Source organism: Chanos chanos, chromosome 7 (assembly GCF_902362185.1).
Source record: "Chanos chanos chromosome 7, fChaCha1.1, whole genome shotgun sequence".
NCBI classification, from domain to species: domain Eukaryota; kingdom Metazoa; phylum Chordata; class Actinopteri; order Gonorynchiformes; family Chanidae; genus Chanos; species Chanos chanos.
The window spans coordinates 13,982,319-14,001,233 of NC_044501.1; the positions used below are offsets into that span (position 1 = coordinate 13,982,319).

An 18,915-nucleotide genomic window follows, 5' to 3' on the forward strand; every position below is an offset into this window, starting at 1 on the left:
CCGCACGAAAAGAGCGGAGAGGCAAGGAATTGGAATAGTGCGAGACTGTGAGGTTGTTAAGGTGGAACAGTCTTACTTGCAAACTCCCTCGCATACCCGTTTGGGGCCCGCTTACCTCTCAAACTGTGCTGCTCCTAGTTTGGGTTCCCCTCCCCCATACTCAGAATGCACAGCTGAAACGCTTCATAGGTAAAGTCGACAGACGCATAGAGTAATTATAACCGGGTTTACCATCTCTCTTTATGTGAAAGTCTTAGTTTGTTTTAAGCAACATTTTGTCAAATGCGAGCGTAAGCATAATTTAACCAAATCTTAAATGTAACAACTTCGTTAGTCTAAGACAAAACAGTTGGACAAGAAAGGGGACATACCGAACATGAACAAAGTGACAAAGCAGAGGCCCTATGACACAGAATAACATAAACATTATAGATAATGATCAGTATTACAAACGTGCTTAGGCCCATGAAAGGAAAGACAGTACTGTCTTATTGACCTGTATGGACTCTTTGGACTCTTATGTTCACATCTCAAGGTTACTGAAATTGTAAAAGTGACAGACGTAGACAGACACACCTAATGTAGTGAAATGTTCAAGGCTTTATACATTTATAATATACACAAGAAAGCCATCATTTCTCGTAGAGAAAATTATGGTTATCATAATAGCTACTTGAATAAACCTTCGCTTCGTAGTGTTGAGTCTGTTAGAGCTGAATAAAACGACTCAAATACTTGTCATTCATCAATATTGCCGCAAATTCGTGGTGTTATATAGGTTTGTCGAGTTCTGGACTACCTTAACGACAACAAGTTATTCAAGGGCTCCGCAGAAAATATAAAATAGCCCACTAGGTGTCAGTAGAGGATCGTGCTTTGAACAGTAAACCCTCGGCTCAGCCTGATCTCCCGTTGTATGTTAAGCGATTTCACATCTAGTTACACAGTGGCATTTAGAATCTGCTGATCAGACAGAAAGCGCAGAAAACACGCGTTGCTCCGAGAAACTGGGGGACTCTGGGGACTAGGGACTCCTTTGTACGGGGCAATGTCAGTGGTAGGTTGAAGCACTCTCAATAGTGAGATCTAGATTGAGGACTGACACCTGTTTACAAAATGTAAACAGTTCAAATTCAAATGTTAAATTAGAAGTATCTTCTCCGGCTTTATTCATTTTTTTTTAAATTTATTTAGCAGAACAGCAAATTGTTCAACCCTTTATTTTAAGTATGTACAGCATGTGTAAGGCAGACAGAAATGAAGACATAGAAGTTGTACTGATAGGTTTGGTCCTCAGTTGAGGAACAGACTTATATTCGTCCACACAATGGGAGCCAGCAGATGGCACTCCAGCCTAAGAGTTGAACTACCTTTTTGTCCCGTTCTACTTGCGTGAAATAGACTCATCTGTCGATGTCAGGATGGGTGAGTTTGATGCTGGTCTGTGGCTTACATGATTTGCTGTTCTGTGGAAGGATAGTGGGAGGAGAGGGAAGAGAATGAGGAAACGAGAAAAGAAGAAGTGAACTCGACAGGAGGAGAATTTCGTGTAACCTTTTGCAAAATGCCGAAATGATCAGTTGTTCTCAAATGATTGCACATCATCATTTTAGTACCAGACATAGCTATAAGATTGTGACTGTTTCCTGCCACACCTCATGACAATTCATATATGTGGTAACCTTCTTGAAGAGTTTCAACTGACTCATTTTAAAGTCCTTTTATATTTATTGTCTCTCTCATTTACTGGTCACGTAGTTGTTTAATCCTCTAACATGGGACAACTCACATGTCTCTGCCACCCTAGAATCATTACAACCAATTTTTACACACACACACACACGCACACACACACACGCACACGCACACAAACACGCACACACACACACGCACACGCACACAAACATACACATGCACACACATGCACACACATGCACACACGCATACACGCATATGTCTGTTTGTTTGTTTGTCCATTCCTTCATTCCTTCCTTCTGCTCTTCCTGCATTGATTGATTGATTGATTGATTGATTGATTGATTCATTCATTCACTCATTCACTGATACGTCAATTGATTGATTGATTGATTGATTCATTCATTCATTCATTGATTCATTCATTCATTCACTCATTCATCCCTTTAATACCTTGAATTAGCTCCTAAACTTTGTTTATGGTTTATAGATGAAGTGAATAACAGCCTCAAGTATATGCAGTTTTCCATATTACAGTGTATGAATGTAATGCACTGTGTATTATCAGTGATTCACTCACTACCAAATGATTTTGAACAGCTCAGTTTTTCCAATTTTTTTCAAACACTACATTGTTGTATATGGAAGACAAAACTGAATTTATATCATGAATTTGACCTAATACTATGAATTTGTGAAAACTGAGTTCCTGAGTTTGCTGCCTAGACTTTTGGACATATTTAATAAAATATGGGTACTCAGTGTGCTGGATAACATGACAATGTGTATCATCAAGTCAAAGTGTCCATAATCTTCTCTCCTACGGGATAAACCTGACATTTGACAGCTTGTTTCCTAAAGTAATCTGGGTTATGGGGAGGCACTGCCTTGTGAAATTTTTCCGTATTGAGTTTTTTTTTTTTACATTTTGGGGTTTTAGGGATTATGCTCTTCCTCCCTCTGCTGTGTCTTCATAGATGTCTCACTCTGTTGTGTGGAGAGTGAATTATTCAGTTGTATGAGGTAGAGGGTCACGCATGCACACACATTTTAAATGAGACAATATTAATTTAAGGTTGTAGTAAGTGGCAAGTTTAATCAAACCAGTTGTAGATCAACTTCCATTAAAACTGCATGGACAATGATCAACAGTTTTACCCTGCTGGCTCTTAACCTGATCAAAGCCCTTGTGTGAAGTGTACTTCTTTTAAAGTGGTATTGTGAAGATGAGGTCCAGTGGTTGACTGAGTCATTGATGCATTGATGGATAGAAATTGCTTTGAGTATCATGGAGACAGAACAATAAAATGTAGACATTTCAGTGTACAATTTTTTATATAGATATATTTATGAAGATGACTAGAAAAAAAACACTATTTTCTTAAAAAGGAAATATTCTGCTCAGTCATATCCCTAGTTAAATAGTACTTATAATACAAAATGACCATAGCAATAAATAATTTCATCACGTTTTCTTTTTTTTTTTTCACATACCAGTTGTACAAACAATAAATTATAAGTTCAGTGCTGTGTTTCTGTCATTCAGCAAAAGGGTCTTTTCCCATGGATGGAGTCATACTGTATAAAGAATGCATTGAGATGTCTGGTTCTCAGGCATGGAATCCTGAGTGTATGGGATGTTTGTGTGTGTATGATTTTCTGTCAGTGTTCTGAACAGATGAACAGAGGACTGTGTACTTGTGTACATGAGAAGGAATGTGCGGTCCTGGAGTATGTTCATTCTACTATTTGAATGAATGTCAAGATTTCCTGTGAGTTTTAATAGTCTTAAGTCCCAGAACATGTGAGGGCGCGTTTCCCTCGATGGCATGTAAAAGTATTCTGAATGAATGAGTGAATGAAAGAGTGCGTGAATGAGCCTAAATAGGAATGGACTTGGTGAGAGATGAAGGGAATGGGAGAATGTTTGGAATGTAATTACTTGGTCATGCTTGACTGAGTTAGTTTCCCTCTTGCTGCTTTGCAAGTATTCAGGGCACACATTGTCATTGCTGTGCACATCAGTTCCTAGACAGACTGACTGACAGACAGACAGACAGACAGACAGACAGACAGACAGACACACACACATGGAGAGACTAAAGAGACAGTCAACCATGGTATCCCTCTTCGCTTGTTTCCATGGTAACAAAGAATGGATTGTAGGTAGTGTCCATAAAGGGGTGTGTGGGGGGGGGGGGCATCTACGAGAATGAGCTGGACAAAACACTGAAACCCGGTGTATATTCACACACTCATACAGACAAAACATTTATCACAAACTCCCATTAACACGTGTCACTGCTATCCATTGATCTTAACAGTGTGTGTACCACACGTTAGTTATCAAACCCTGGAGTTCTTCCAGGGCTAGCAGCAGTCTTTTAGTCTTATTTCAGGGTGTGGCCATAGTTCTGACCGCGTCTAGTTGGAGATGTCTGTCTGGTCCTTTTTTCTTTAAAGTTCTGCCACTTGGTGACGGACCCCGTATTGCCATAGTTCAGCTTTAGTATTTGTTCATGGCAGCAGTTCAAGTTTACTTTGGAGATGGATGGTCTCTTAAAGATATAAGACCTTAGAGAAAGTGGCAGGGTGTTAGGTGGAGTGGTCGAACCAGTAGGTGTGGTTTGACAAGGGAGAGTGGCTACGTTTAAGTGACCACACTGAGGATCCGTTTGGAGTAAGAAGGAAGAGGTCATTTTGCTCCATAACAGGCTAAAGCCACGGGGCCTCTTGTCTTAGTTCAGCCTCTTAAAAATAAGACAACTTAAACATTTCAGAAATTCCACAGTGATGAAAATAGCACAGCAATTTACAATCACACACAGAATGAACTGCAAGTATTCAAGACATAGAAAAAAAAAAAACCTCTTGACAGTTTCACTATGCGAGTGTGTTCACATGCACCATTATATCTGAGGTTCTGCACAGGGGGGGCCTGAACAGGGCGGAGAAGAACATCACTGGGTGTGTCCATTAGCGCACTCTCCCGACTGGAGGCCCACTCAGCACTTTTTAATCAGGCAGTGTTTAAAGGCAGAAGGTCGGGCACCCAGAGGGCAACCCTTGGCCAGCTTGCCTTGTGGGTCCTTGCACTGTACTGTGCGACTCTGCCAACCTGTGTCACAAGTCCTGGAGCAGGTCATCCAAGAGCCTGTCACCCACTGAGGTCCGGGCGGGGCCGTGGACGGGGGTGGGGCAGAGGAGGGGGCCTCGGTGGTCAGAGGCCAGTCCTCTGGAGTTGAGGCTGAGGCGTCGACCACCAAAGCGGAAGACGAAGAGGAACGGGTGGAGGCCAGAGTCTTACGGGGAACGAAGAAGCTGTAGCGTATGTCAAGCGGGCGTTTGGCGTCGGTGGCCAGCACTTGCAGGACCACGCTTTCGTGTAGCGCCCCGGGGCCCATGCTGTGAAGGGCCTCGTCGCGTTGGCTCCAGCCGCTGTAGTTGAGCACCGTGCCGTTGAGCGGGATGACAGTCTCCGAGGTGGAGATCATGAACTTGCCGTTTAGGAGATAGCTGCCGTCGGGTCGACGCAGGGCCATGTAGGCTGTGAACCGCGTCTGACCTTTAGGCTTGTACTGTCTGACCTTTATGTGAGTGGAGCCCTCTGGGATTTTTACGACGTCCGTGTAGCCCTTACTGCAATCCAGAGAAAGAACAGAGGGAAAACATGAGAAAAATATTGGACCAGCTCACTGAACCTAATAGAGAGAAGCAGATAGGTAAGTGAAAGGATACAGTAATACGACTTGGAGGAAGTTTTCTTTCCTCTTTACTCTCTTATTAATGGAGAGACTGGTAAACACCATCACCATAGAACCGCTGAAACTTCAACATATCGAGTCCGAGATTTCGGGCGGCGCTCATGCAGGAAATGGGACCAGGAGAACTGTAACATCATTTCAGACCTGTGTAATGGGTGTCTCTTTTGAGAGCAAAAGCTCGTGTGTGTATGTGAGGAAAATCTGCGAGATGATCTGAATGCGTTTCGGAGCTGCGGAATTTCACCCAAGCTTTTTAGACAGCTGAGAGGTTTTTTTTTTTTTGCGTGGAGATTATCTGAACGTTGTTTTCCTTACCTCTTCTTGGTGAAATTGCCTGACACTTTGATACATCCCGTGCTGTCGCCTCCACAGATGCCACACTTGTCAAACTGGAGTTTGGAGCCGATGATTCCGTCACAGCCGGTGCGCACGCATTTACCCTTCACACACACCGAGCTGCTGTACGGACGACACTCCGTTCCATCGATTACCTGGAGGAAAAAAAAAAAAAACAGAGAAAAAAAAAAGTGACGTCACGGTCCTCTCGGAATGTACTGTCTTTATCTGAGACGCAAAAGCTATTCTTTTCCAGCCATTACAGTTTTATTTTCATATCTTCACAATATTGAAATGCTTCATAAATGTTCATTTTCTTCATTCTTTGTAAGTTGCTACTCAGAATCGTTTGTTTGCCGTGTACTAGGTGTACAAGGAATTTAATTGGTGCAGGTGTCAACATAAAACAAAATAAATAAGAAAAGTATTGAACAGATACACTATGAAAACCGAAAAGACTGTAAAGTAGACTACACAGTGGACAACAGACTAGACTATAAAATAAATAAATAAAATATAGACTGTGAAACAGACTACACAATATACAGTAGACTATAAAATACAATAGACTATACAATGCAATAGATTATACAGTAGACAATATACTAGACTATAAAATAAAATAGTCAGTAGACTATGAGTAGACTGCACAACAGACATAAAACAGACTGTACACAACCAAACTGCAGGTAGGGGATACTCGTCCACAGGGTTGCAACAAATGTATAGCCAAATAGTGAAACTGCTCATGTAATGGATTCACTCCCAGCTCTGGCCAGGCCTTGAGCTGCCAACATTCAGGGTAGAGAGTCAGATGAATAAATGAGCTAAAGACTTAAACGAATAGCCCACTGGCCTGGATGTCTCTTGAGGGAGGAAGGTTTCACCCCCCGGGCGCTGTCTCCCACTGGCTCACGTCCACTACGCTCACTTGTTTATTGCGTTTAAAGTCACAGTCATCCAACATATTGCCCTTGGTCTACGACTGACAACAGCTCATGGCAGATCTATATGTAAATGAGATTCATTATGGACTTACCCTTTGTGAGAACACTACGTAGTAGCCAGTGCCTTTCGCCCTGCAGGTCAGTTTACACATGTCTTTGGGCAGCACGCCAGCAAACTTTGGCACCCACTCCACATGGGTCTTCACCCCCTTTGGGTCTGTCTGAGGGCCATTACGGACCTCACACTGCTCCTGCCGGAAACTCTTACCTAGACAAGGACAGCTGGATATTAGTCTATGTATCTCTCTCTCTCTCTCTCTCTCTCTCTCTTTTTCTTTTGCTTTCTGTGTGTATACATACAGGATACATGTATGCCTCTGCAGAAGAGGACAGTAAATGTGAGTGTTGAATCATAACTGATAAAATTGTTTTTAGTGAGAGTTACTGAAAGCAGGTAGTGTTAGAATACATATCAGTATGAGTGGGATTAAATGTACAGGACCATGCATTGTAAGCACTGTGGGGTGGATGGCGGACACTCACCCGTCGAGGGGCAGGGTGTGACATTACAGGACCTGTAGATTGCTCTCTTGCCCGTGCAGTAGCGCCCGTTGTTACGGGGAGGTGGGTTGTTACATAGACGGTGAGCAAACTGGACCCCGCCTCCACAGGTACGAGAACACGTCCCCCAAGGTCCCCAAGAGCTCCAGCTACCATGGTTAGAAGCCTAAAGAGAAATACAGAACAAAAGAAAGAGAGAGAGAGAGAGAGCGAGAGAGAGAGAGAGAGAGAGAGAGAGCAAATATTCGTTATCACGCTTTTTGTTGGCTTGCACACATTTCTACATCTGGACTAAGTCACATGAAATTCCTTAAAAGCACTTGCCAAAACTTTCACCTGACACAGCACACTGGCTAGAGTTCCAGTGAAGAGCACGTGGACTAATACGCTTGAATCAAAATGTTAAGTAACAGACAGTGGATTGAGATATAAAACGATGTCACCGCGCCAACCAAATAACCTCTGTTACGCCAACAGAGGAATTTCATTTTCACCAACGTCTTGGTCTCAGGGTTCAGTGGGTGTGAGGACACAGACCCTGAAGTACATTTTTACTTCATGCCAGAGGAATCGCGTCATTTGAATGGACAGTAACAGAAAAAAAAAATGTCTATGAGAGATGTTTTAAATATGGGTGTGTGCAGTCAGTGCAAATTGCAATAAACAAGTGCTATGCCAAGAAAAGCCAGCAACCTGTCACAAGTGAGTGACTCCATGCTAACGAAATCCTGAATACTGGACATTCTCAGCAAACTAGGCCATGGAAGACAGGTCTGGCGAAAGAGTGTGTGCGTGTGAATGTGTGTGTTTTTGAGAGAAGGAAAAGAGCTGCATTTCCTAATTTCATACGACGAACACACACACGCGCACACACACACACACACACACACACACACACGCACGCACAAACAAATGTAGACGCATGCACAAACACAAAGGAGACATTCTCCTCTAGGTCGGAATGAGTCCCCCCCACCAAAAAAACCACTTAATGACCTTCAAACTAGTGACAAAAATATCCTCATGCCTGAGGAAGAAGCGGACACTCAGAATGGGAAATTCCTGGTGTCCTGCAGGCTTAATTGGTGCTATATTTTCCCCCAGGCGCAGAATGCATTATTGTGCCTCTCACGTTGAATGATGCTTTCCAGCTTTTCAATTGCCATGCATGCATGTCACAGTATGAGAAAGAGGAGGGCCTGGAGCCGTGCTTATATAATACATCACAGGCTTCATTATGATGATCTAAGCCCACCTTCAATCCTCTGTCTTTTTACAGCTCTGTGTTTTTTTTCATTTCAGCCCTGTTTTTCACATATTTGGTGTAAACATGCTTTATTTTGGAACATAATCTGACATTGCTCTGTATGTGTTTTTGGGCTTCACCTCCGTTAGCTTTAAGTCTCCATTTTGTCATTTCTGTCCTCTGTGCCGCATACTGTCTGTCAGTGCACGTCTTTTGGGATTCGTTTGCATATTTGAATACCTATAGCCCACTTTCCTGGACTTTCTCTCTCTCTCTCTCTCTCTCTCTCTCTCTCTCTCTCTGTCTTATGATGTCCTGTCTCCTGCTGGCTATGAGCACACACCCAAACACCACCATTTCTCATTTCTTCACATTCCTCCCTCTCTTTTTTCTCGCGCCATAGTATTTATGGCATGTTTTCCTCGCAATCTTAAACCTCTACCCCTCTAACCTTTTCTCCATCTCCAGCTTTCCAACTTTCCTTTACCTCCCTCCCTCCTTCTTTCCATTTCTCTCTTTCTCTCTCTTTCTCTCTCTCTCTCTCTCAAAACGATGTCTCTCACGGGTGCTTTCAACACACTTTAACACACATATATTCTCCCTCCCCCTCCTCTTTTCCTCCTTCCTCTCACGTTCCCTCCCTTTCTCCCTCTCTCTCACCGAGTAGTGCCTCTTGCGGGTCTTGTCCACACACTTGCCCTGCAGGCAGATGCGGCCTTTGCCGCAGGGCGTTCCCTCCACGGCAGGCAGCTTCTTGGTCAGGCAAACCATCTGGCCCTTCCGGATCACCGCGCACCACAGGCGGGCGCACACGTCCATTCCCGGGCACACCGTGTACTCTGGCCCAAACGCTAGCCGACACTGCCGAACAGCATCGTAACTCTGGCCTGGAAGCTCCTCCGGACCCAGGAGGGGCTGACGAGGAGTGTCCAGCAGACACTCGGCTAAAGGCGAGGAGGAGAAGAGGAGGAGAATGACAGGGGAGATCAGATCAAATTTGACCAGAGTGTTGACATGTGACAAGGTGCATATAGTTCGATCATTTGAACGAATGAAATACCTCATTTGAATATCAGTTTCTTATTGGTTGATCCTGTGACGTATTTGGATACGAGTGCGTATGGCAGTACATCTAGAAGATTTACTGAGTCATTTTTTTGTGGTGAAAGAATTTGTCTTTGTGCCTCACCATTGCCGTCGTCGAAGAAGTCAGTGATGGTAGCAGAGGTGCAGCGGCTCCAAGGTTTGGAGGCGTCGATGGAGGTCAGGATGGAGGACATGAGCCTCTTGTCTTCAGTGGAGCCAAAACGCTCTTCACAGAACTTTGAGTCATCGTGGGACAGACCCAACAGGTGTCCTGCGTACACAGAGACATACGGTGTAGGTGAATCGCTTATGCCTGAACCACTCTCTGCGTACAACAGCTATTTTGCGTTTGTGGGGTTTACGATATTGACCTTTGCATAGAAACAAAGTGAAAATACGCCGGACTAGTATAACGTGTGTTGAAGCTGACTAATAAAGATACATGGTATAATGTGGAAATCGATGCCTTGGACTGAAGCATTTACCGATCTCGTGTGCCACAGTGAAAGCAGCGTGAAGACCGTCGTCCTCGATAACGGCGCAGCTTCTCTCTGGAGAGCAGACGGTTCCCACGTCCGCCATGCCCAGCGTGTCACATGAATGATGCCCACACAGATCCTACAAGAGATAGAGACGCAGGGACACGTCAGTGATTGCAGGTCACGGTCTCACACGACAACAGTGCTTCTCTCTGTCACAGGGTAAAAAGGATACACAGACTAAAGATTCATCAGGAAACAGGACACGAGTGTCACCGTGCTGACATTGTGGTTGGGATGTGGACCATGACTCTGGGGATATTGGGAAAACTTCTTGTTCTCATCAAAGAAGGAAGGTCCAGTGCTGTTTTCTACTCTTCATATAACTTTTCTCAGAGTTCAAGAGGATTGAGAGAACCCCCCCCCCCTCTCTCTCTGTCTCATCTGTTCTTTGTCGCACTGTCCTCATATTTCCTTTATGATTCCCTCTCTCTCTGTCTCTCTCCCTCTCTGTCTCTCTCTCTCTCTCCCCCTCTGTTTTGGGGTTTTCAGTGTGTATTGATCCATCCCCTGACTCCCACACAGATCCATATGAATGTGCCCTGAGGGCCAGGCTCTGCTGTGATGGACAGGGAGATCAATGAACCTCTCATGTGTCACTCAGCTCTCCCACCATGTGTCCTGTGTCATCTCTCTCTCTAATTCTCACGTGCACACACACACACACACACACACACACACACACACACACACACACACACACACACACACACACACACGCAGACACACACACACACACACACACAAACACTTATACAGTGTTTTACATCTGAACCTGTGCAGGACCACACATAAACACATACTTAAATATACATGAACCAGACAGCCCTGCTGCATGAATCTGTGGGTATGTGTTTACTCACACTGAATGGAGCACTGCTGGGAACAAACTCTGCTCTGTTCCTGACACACACACACACACACACACACACACACACACACACACACAACCTGCTCTTAGCCACCTTAGCCACATAAAAGAGAAGCCCTCTTAAAAGATCTCAGGAGACCAAAAATTCTACAAGAGCAATGTGTGGTTTAAGTGTCTGTATGCTGAGTGTGGGCTTTAGAGGACAGTAATTACACCATCACTGGACTGTCTGTGATTAATACAAGAAATTGTAAGAATGTGTCAGTCAAACTTTTTTTTAGGGTTAGCTCATCAGTTGGCTTTTCCAAAACATGTATAGGCAAAATCCCAGAAGCTGTTGAGTAATGAAAGGTTGAGGGAAAAAAGTGGATGAATAAAAGAAAAGCTTGATAAAGGCCCTGGACAGGACCGTATCTACCTTTACACGAGACTTACATGTTTCATAATGTAAAGGGCCAGTCTTTACTTATAAAGCTGTTAATGTCTGTACAGTAAAAACTAAATGTACACTTTTCAAAGGAAAGGAGCAGAGAGAGAGAGAGAGAGAGAAAGAGGGGGGGTGGGATATAATGGATGAGACAGAGCAAGGTCATGCTTTAATGAAGACTCAGCAAGAGGGAGCACAAGGGGAGTCTTGAGGAAATGAAAGTTATGGAAATATCGAGAAAAAAAAAAAGTAATATCAACACAGATGGTGAGGTATGTAGGTCAGGAGACGATCAAAACAGATTTGGGGTGTCTGTCAGTCTCAGGTCAGTTCTCCGGACGAATATTCTCAGGACGCCCTCGCCAGTATGAACAGAATACGCTGTCACTCATACAGATAAAACAGCCTGAGGGGCACATTCTGTCAGTCTGACCAATCAGGTCTGGATTCAAAGACAAAAAAAAGACCGGGACACCCTGTCAATCACAAAGCCAGACCAATGGCATTCAACATGTGATGTAAAATTACATTTCAGTGTCATTCAAGGAAATGACCTGTAACTACGTCAGGTTTTGTATACATCCTTCTTACTCACTCATTATATGCTGCTGCCATACAGTTACACACACACACACACACACGCACACACCAGACAAGCCCGTCATGCACTCCCCATGGCTGTGGCTCTCATACTTGGCGTGAGTACAGAGCAAACACAATGGTTAGGGGAGAGACAGACAGGAAGGGAGACAAGGGTAGGTGGAGGAGAAGGTTCTGGATATTTGACTCTAGGTGTGACTGGACCAAGAGGGCTGCATGTTTCTGTCAGCTGGCTCTGATTTCTGACGCTTCCCAGGGACAACACACCCGGCTACCATAGGGGAGCAATCATGCCCTTCCCAGTCAGCCGACACACACTTCTTCATATTCTCTCACACTGGACAGTCCCACCTCAGCAGCAGGTCTAGGACCTTTCGGGAAGACATTCCTAGCCTGAGTCATTGTGAACACAACAGTAAAACTGACCCTAGATCAGCTGAAGTCATTCTATGTCAAATCATCCAACAGTTTTTTTGTAGACTTCATGTGGGATATCCTTTGCTAAGTGTAAATTTTTTTTTCGAGGTGACTGGATTTTGAATGTCATCTCTTTTCTTGCCAAAAGAACCTTCTTCTCCCATTGAGTTTCTTGACGGGAAACATCCGGAACCGGTCTCATGCCGTTGCTAACCAAGGCTGGCACAGAATGTATGTGTGTTCTTTGCCAATCATGTGCAAAGATGGATTCAGCATGTCCAGAATCTCCGCAAGATATCTACACGCTGTTGACTTTTTCGGGAACGAAATATAGGACGTGTGAAATGCCCCAGAGTGCTACAACAAACACAAGAGGAGAGATTCAGGACAGAACAAGTGAGGAAAGAATTGAACTTTCATTCCTTTACAATCCCTGACTTTCTATCTCTCCCTCTGCATAAACGAATATGAAATGGTACGCATTCACAATGATCTTCATACACTGAGTGGACACGGAAACAGAAAGACAAACAGATCTCTCCCTCTCTCTCTCTCTCTCTCTGTCTGTCTCTCACACTCACACACTCTTTTCCTCTATGTACAGTACATCTCTGTGTGAATGCCTATGTGTAAATCTACAGCACAGAACATGATGGTGGGAAAGAAAAGACTGCATGTGTGTTTGAACATGCATTCAGGTGTTTCATTTGATGAGCTGGTGTGAATACATTGCAGTGTGCGTGCACACACAGTAGATGTTGATAGTGGTCACGACTTTAGCGGAAAAGGGTAAATATTTGCTTTATCTCTGTGTGAGGAACTTTTTTTGTCTTTCTTCATATACTGTTCTTCCGTATAAATTGAGCTGTTATCAGTCTATAAAGCAATGCATAAGCTGTAATATCAATCATCCATTAATCAAGGTCGAGTCAAATATGAGTCTGAGTCTTGAATGGGTCAATACATGACACTGACTCTCCATGAAATCCAATTCAGAGGTGAGATGTTGCTGAGAGATAATCTGCAATTGACTCTCTCTCTCTCTCTCTCTCTCTCTCTCTCTCCCTTTCTCTCACTGTGGAGAACATTTAACGCAGATTAGGCTGCATGTTCGTATCAGCTGAGCTGTCGTGATCTGTCTGCGACGTCGTGCTATCTTGCGGTCATCTCCAGAGGGCCCGGCTGACGGCGGGCCTTGGGCCTCACAGTCGAGGCATTGTTTATTACATTCCGCCTTAGAGCGGTCATGTGTCCATCCTTCCTGTGATGTAACATCTAATAATCACACTCCCAACCCTCACTCCCCCACCCCAAAAAAGGGACTTTTCAATGTGCCTCTTGTTTCCTTTCTGGTATGCAAAGAGCCGCGTGGATTCTTTGACATGGGCCGTCTCATTTGGGATTTGCAGAAGTGTGTGTGTGTGTGTGTGTGTGTGTGTGTAGGAGGGGGATTGTGTGTGTTTTGTCTTTGAACAAAGTTGCCCCTCTCCACCTACATCCCCTGAATCATATTTGGGAAATTAGAAGCTGTTTAGCTCCAGTAAATTTGTGACATTATGCTAGGCAAATCAAGCAGGAGCAGATTGTGACATAAACCACGCGTACAGTCCCCAAAACAAAAGCAGACTCGACTCATTGCTGCTTTGTTTTCTGATATCTCCTCTCTTTGACCTGCTTTGTTTTCTGATATCTCCTCTCTTTGACCTGCTTGAAGGCTTTACTTAAGAATGCAGAAGTTTAGAGTTAGGGTTAGGGTTAGCTCTAAAATCACACTCCAAAAAACTGAGGAAGTACCAGACAGGAGACGGGAAATTAGGAGTATCACAGGAGGTGATTCACATTTCTCTCTCTCTGTGTCTCTCTCTCTCTCTCTCTCTCTCTCTCTCTCATACACACACACTCATACACACACGGTACTTTGGTTTGGCAGCTGGGTTGAACTTCTGGCAAGGGATTTACGTGCTTGCCTTGTCCATCATAGCTTGTTTACCTGGTGTAATCAGCCCCAGTCAGGGGACTAGAGAACTTTTTCCACCTGCAGGTGTGAAAGAACCAGGATAATCTCCCCACAGAGAGAGCTGGCTCCGAACCTGGCATACCAGGTCAGATGGAGCCAGCTGAAGCAATCTTCCCCGCAGAACCTAATGCGTTCATCTTGGCCGAGAGAAACCATGAGGAAGCTTTCGAGAGAAGCCGTTTTGCCAAGACGGGGCATCTCTGGAAGGGTTCCATAGGGAATTCATCGTCAAGAGAACCGACGCTCACCATGGCATCCGTTGTATAATGAACAAGACCTTGCATGACTTACATGCGCCGCAATCCTCGCCAGGGAATTTGATACATTGGCTGGCGGGGGAAAGCCAAGAAACCACAAGGGGGCTGGGGGGGGGGGAGGGGGGTGGAGGGGGGGGGGGGGTAAGGGGTGGGGCAGGTGGTGGTGTTGGATGGTGGGGCAGTGGTGTGTGGTACGGGGAGCTAGAATTGCACCGGTCTTTGTACTTTACAGGAAGGTTGATCTGCAGGGGAAATTTGAATGAGTGTGGTCTCGGTAGACAGAAATGATTTTGAAAAGGCAGATATATTTGTTTTCCTGGCGGGCTTGGCAGAGGCCAGCGTCGGCGTTGAGAGAGCTTGCGGGGATGGAGAGAGAATAAGAGAGAGAGAGAGAGAGAGAGAGAGAGAGAGAGAGAAGGCGGCAAAAAGAAAAAGCTCTGAAGACTGTGGTTTTAAGCTTGAATTCCTGACATCAGAACCAGCAGCTGATTTTTCAACTGCATCCTGCATTGCACGAGAGATCAGTTGATCTGAAGACATCCTAGTCAGGGGACTGGGAGGAGAACTCCAAAGACAGAGAGGCAGCTGCCCAGAAAAACATGCACGTAGGAACCAATTTTATGGTTGTTGGACATGGGAGGGAGAGAGAGTAAAACAGTGGGAGAGAAAAGGGGGAAGCGTAGACTCTGAAGTCCCCACTCCCACAGATGTGAAAATAAATCATTTATCCAAATACGATTAACTACAGCTGCACTGGACACATTTATTTAAACTTTGTTCTCTGCCTAAATACCTAACACAGGCACACGTGCAAGTGTGAAGACACTAGTTAATTTTTTTTTTTTTTTTTACATGCCTCACCTCTTAAAAAAAATCCATCTTAAGCAAACTGAACGTAAGGTATGAGCGATGTGATGGGTGCACGAGAGATGTAAGAGACTTTTTTTTTTTTTACCTGCCTGGTGAAGAGAATGGCCGCGTCGTGATGATGTTGATGATCGTCATCAAGCGGATTTTGCTGATTCTGCCATTTGCAGAAACTCTTGAGGGTCGCGGCTGCGTTCTTGGACACCTCGAGTCCCTTCTCTTTCTCCGTTACCACAGTTACCTTGACCACTGACAGTCGTATGGGATTCTCGATACTGGCGTGACCATACAGCTTGGAAGCTATTGAGGCTAATGTTAACAGGTAATGGTTCAAGTCCTTTCCATATTTCTTGGACATAGACTCGTCAGCTACCAACAGAAGCTCCACGTGCCTGGCGCGAGAAACGGATCTCTTGCGCCTTTTGACTTCACCGGGTGAGACCGGTTTGGTGAACCTCGTCCACCACCTCCGGTCAAGTGTTCTGTGATCATCCTCCTCCAGTGCGTAACGGTGTATTTTTCTCTTTCCAGGGTACTTACGCCGGCGTTTCCTCGTGCCATCCTTGCGCCTCCTTCCATCCCGCGTGCCGCAGCTCTCGCGCACTGGCATTGCTTCGAAACTAAAGCTCTCACGAGTGTAATAGTGGAGAGCGTTTTCCGCCTCAGCATCCTTCACTACGTGTACATCGTTTTCGTGTCCTTTCGCCCGGACGAGGGGCTTAATAGTGTAACGGGCATGCTTAACCGCAAAAAAACCCTCCAGTCCACCATCACACAAACTAAAAACCGCCAGAGATTCTGGATTTGAGTCCACGGTACCACGGTAAACACACTCTTTATGCAGGGGAGGTGCGCCGTCTCCCGCCCCCAGTAGCGTAACCACATACTTCGAGCTGAAATGATGTGACAGTATAGATTCATCTCTCTCCATATCAAGTTGAAATCTCCTATCGTCCATGTATAGAAGATAACCCACTTTTCCGCCCCCGTGATAAATCCGGTCAATAGTTTGCACGATACCATCTTTCCTCTCAGTTGTGAGGAATGAGTCGTTCACAGGTGTAGTGAAAGCCCTGAATGTGGTAAGACTGGGGTCGGCGACAGCATCGCTTATGTGAAACTCCACAACGCACAACAAGAGAATCCTAAACAGCATTGTGCCTCCGGCGAAAGAACAAATCACACAGGTCATGTTCACCCCAAAACCAACAGTTCGCCTCGAAACATGAACATTCCACTCAGAAAATGCCGGAGGTGTAAGGTGGCACAGGCAGAGAACTTAGAAAACTGCATGGAACAGGTCTTCTTTGGATGCGCATCTCTTTTTAATTGCCAAACTCCCCCGGAAAAGTAAGAAGAGAAGAAAAAACAAAGGCATCAGAGCTGGGTAAAACCACAGAGCAAGAGGAGCGGAGAAAGACAGGGAGTTCGCAAGGACTAAACTGAACTTGAACAAAACACAAAGTTTCCTCTTAAAAGCACCAGGGGAGAGAGCGAGCAAGAGAGAGAGAGCTACAGAAGTCCTGCCCCTTTGCGCTTACTCTCCACTTCACTCCACCCTCCTCTCTCTCTCTCTCTCTCTCTCTCTCTCTCCCTCTGTCTCTATCCCTCTCTCTCTCTCTCTCTCTCTCTCTCTCTCCACAGCTCAGAGGTCTCGTGTCTGCTGAAATCAAAGCATAAAAGCAAAGTCAAGTGCTGGGACTGCCGAACCTCTTCAGTCCCATCCCGGCGCCGAGACACAAACAGTAGGAGAGAGGCGGTGGAGTGGGCAAAGAAGGAACAAAGCTTTTATTAGAGCGAAGCACTTCTCTGTTCTTCCTCACTAAATTAGTCTCAATGGAGATAGTGAAAAGAGGTACTGATAAACAGCAAAAAGTCCCTCTTACAAACATATCTCGCAAATATGCTGAAAAATATAGCAAACTAAATCCCTATTCGTATTAATACAACACTTATAGACTTCAGAGCAAAAACGTGCCGTCATTTGGAGGGAATCCGCTTCTGGGAAACCCTGCGCCAGTACAATTCTATGCAACAACCCCCGCGGGCGACCGCTCCACTCAGCATAGAATAACTGGTATTGTGGGCACGAGTGGGGGCATTCATAAAGATGTCTGGGACTATTGCGGATCGTTCTCGCTCTGGCGTGACATCACCAGCTAGATAGCTGGAGCGCAGACTGTAAACAATAATAGAACAAGCTCTCACTTATTCAGCGTTGTGTGCAATGAAATCGAGGAAGACAAACGCGGGTTCTACACTTAACATTTGTTTCTGAAAATCTATGAGTGTATTTTCAACATTTGCCTGACAGTGAAACGACGCATTTAACAATTGAGGGGAGGATAATTTATGGTGCTAGCAGTTAGAGCGTATCTCTCTCTCTCTCTCTCTCTCTCTCTCTCTCTCTCTCTCTCTCTCTCCCTCTCTCTCTGTGTGTGCGTGTGTGTGTGGGTATGAATACACATTTTATTTAGCATGGGCAGCACATGGTATCTCTGCAGTTCCTGTAAGTAAAAGAGGGATGTTTGAATGTTTTGAGATTATTTATTGCATCTTCAGGGAAATGTGTGACTTTGTGTTGGGGTGTCATTGGCTGGTTTTGGAGGATGAACAATAACAGTCCTCCTTCGAACTCAGGCTGGGTGGAAGCTGGGGTGAGTTGAGCCTCTCATACAGAAATGACATTTCATGGATCTCTTGCCCAGTGTTTGTTTACTGAAGCTGAGTCAGTTTATAGTCTTTCCCATAGGATCCATCAAAAACAGTGACTCACACTGACAGGCGAGCAAAAGAGATTTGGAGTAAGAGTGAGAGAGGGAATGATAAAAAGAGAGAGAGAGAGAGAGAGAGAGAAAGAATGTTTGTGTGAGAGAATTATCCCCCATCCTTTTGTTTGACTGATTACACACACACACACACACACACACGCATACAGAGGAACTGTGCCTGAAGGCTGTGTTGTCCATCCAGCAACCTAATTCTGGTAAAGCCTTTTTGAACACTACAGTATAACCAGAGCCATGTCAGTGATACTCTCCAGCAGGACGGGCCAGCTTCTGTCTCTGAGTGTGTTACATCACAGGGTTTTCAAAACATTTAAAAACAGTTTACCTGTGAATAATCTCACAAGTATTCAATTTTCCCTGTCTGTGTGCCTTGATTATGTCATAAGATGACTAAATGCAGTGCAAAGATGCGGCTTCATAATCCCCCCCGCCCACACACACACACACACACACGCACACACACACATGCACTCGGTGTTTACAACCTAGCACTCTG

At 44.9% G+C, this 18,915-nt stretch overlaps 1 protein-coding gene across 1 annotated transcript; it reads right to left on the bottom strand.

Moving 5' to 3' along the window:
- Positions 1–4,700: 4,700 nt before the first annotated feature.
- On the bottom strand, positions 4,701–16,786 carry adamts5 (ADAM metallopeptidase with thrombospondin type 1 motif, 5 (aggrecanase-2)). The gene is made up of 8 exons (XM_030778996.1): positions 15,719–16,786; positions 10,121–10,253; positions 9,739–9,906; positions 9,210–9,493; positions 7,286–7,469; positions 6,835–7,010; positions 5,775–5,950; positions 4,701–5,334 (listed from the first exon to the last, which is right to left on the bottom strand). Exons 1-8 carry the CDS (start codon positions 16,784–16,786, stop codon positions 4,701–4,703), a joined length of 2,823 nt encoding a protein of 940 aa, XP_030634856.1.
- Between the last annotated feature and the right edge of the window lie 2,129 nt (positions 16,787–18,915).

What these genes read in the sequence shown, in the direction of transcription:
- adamts5 (XM_030778996.1), bottom strand. Translation starts at nt 16,786, where the DNA reads ATGCTGTTTAGGATTCTCTTGTTGTGCGTTGTGGAGTTTCACATAAGC. An exon ending in CACTGTGGCACACGAGATCG is followed by an intron (nt 9,907 to 10,120) that starts GTAAATGCTTCA and finishes CTGTGTACGCAG; the next exon opens with GACACCTGTTGGGTCTGTCC. An exon ending in GGCAATTTCACCAAGAAGAG is followed by an intron (nt 5,335 to 5,774) that starts GTAAGGAAAACA and finishes TCTGGATTGCAG; the next exon opens with TAAGGGCTACACGGACGTCG.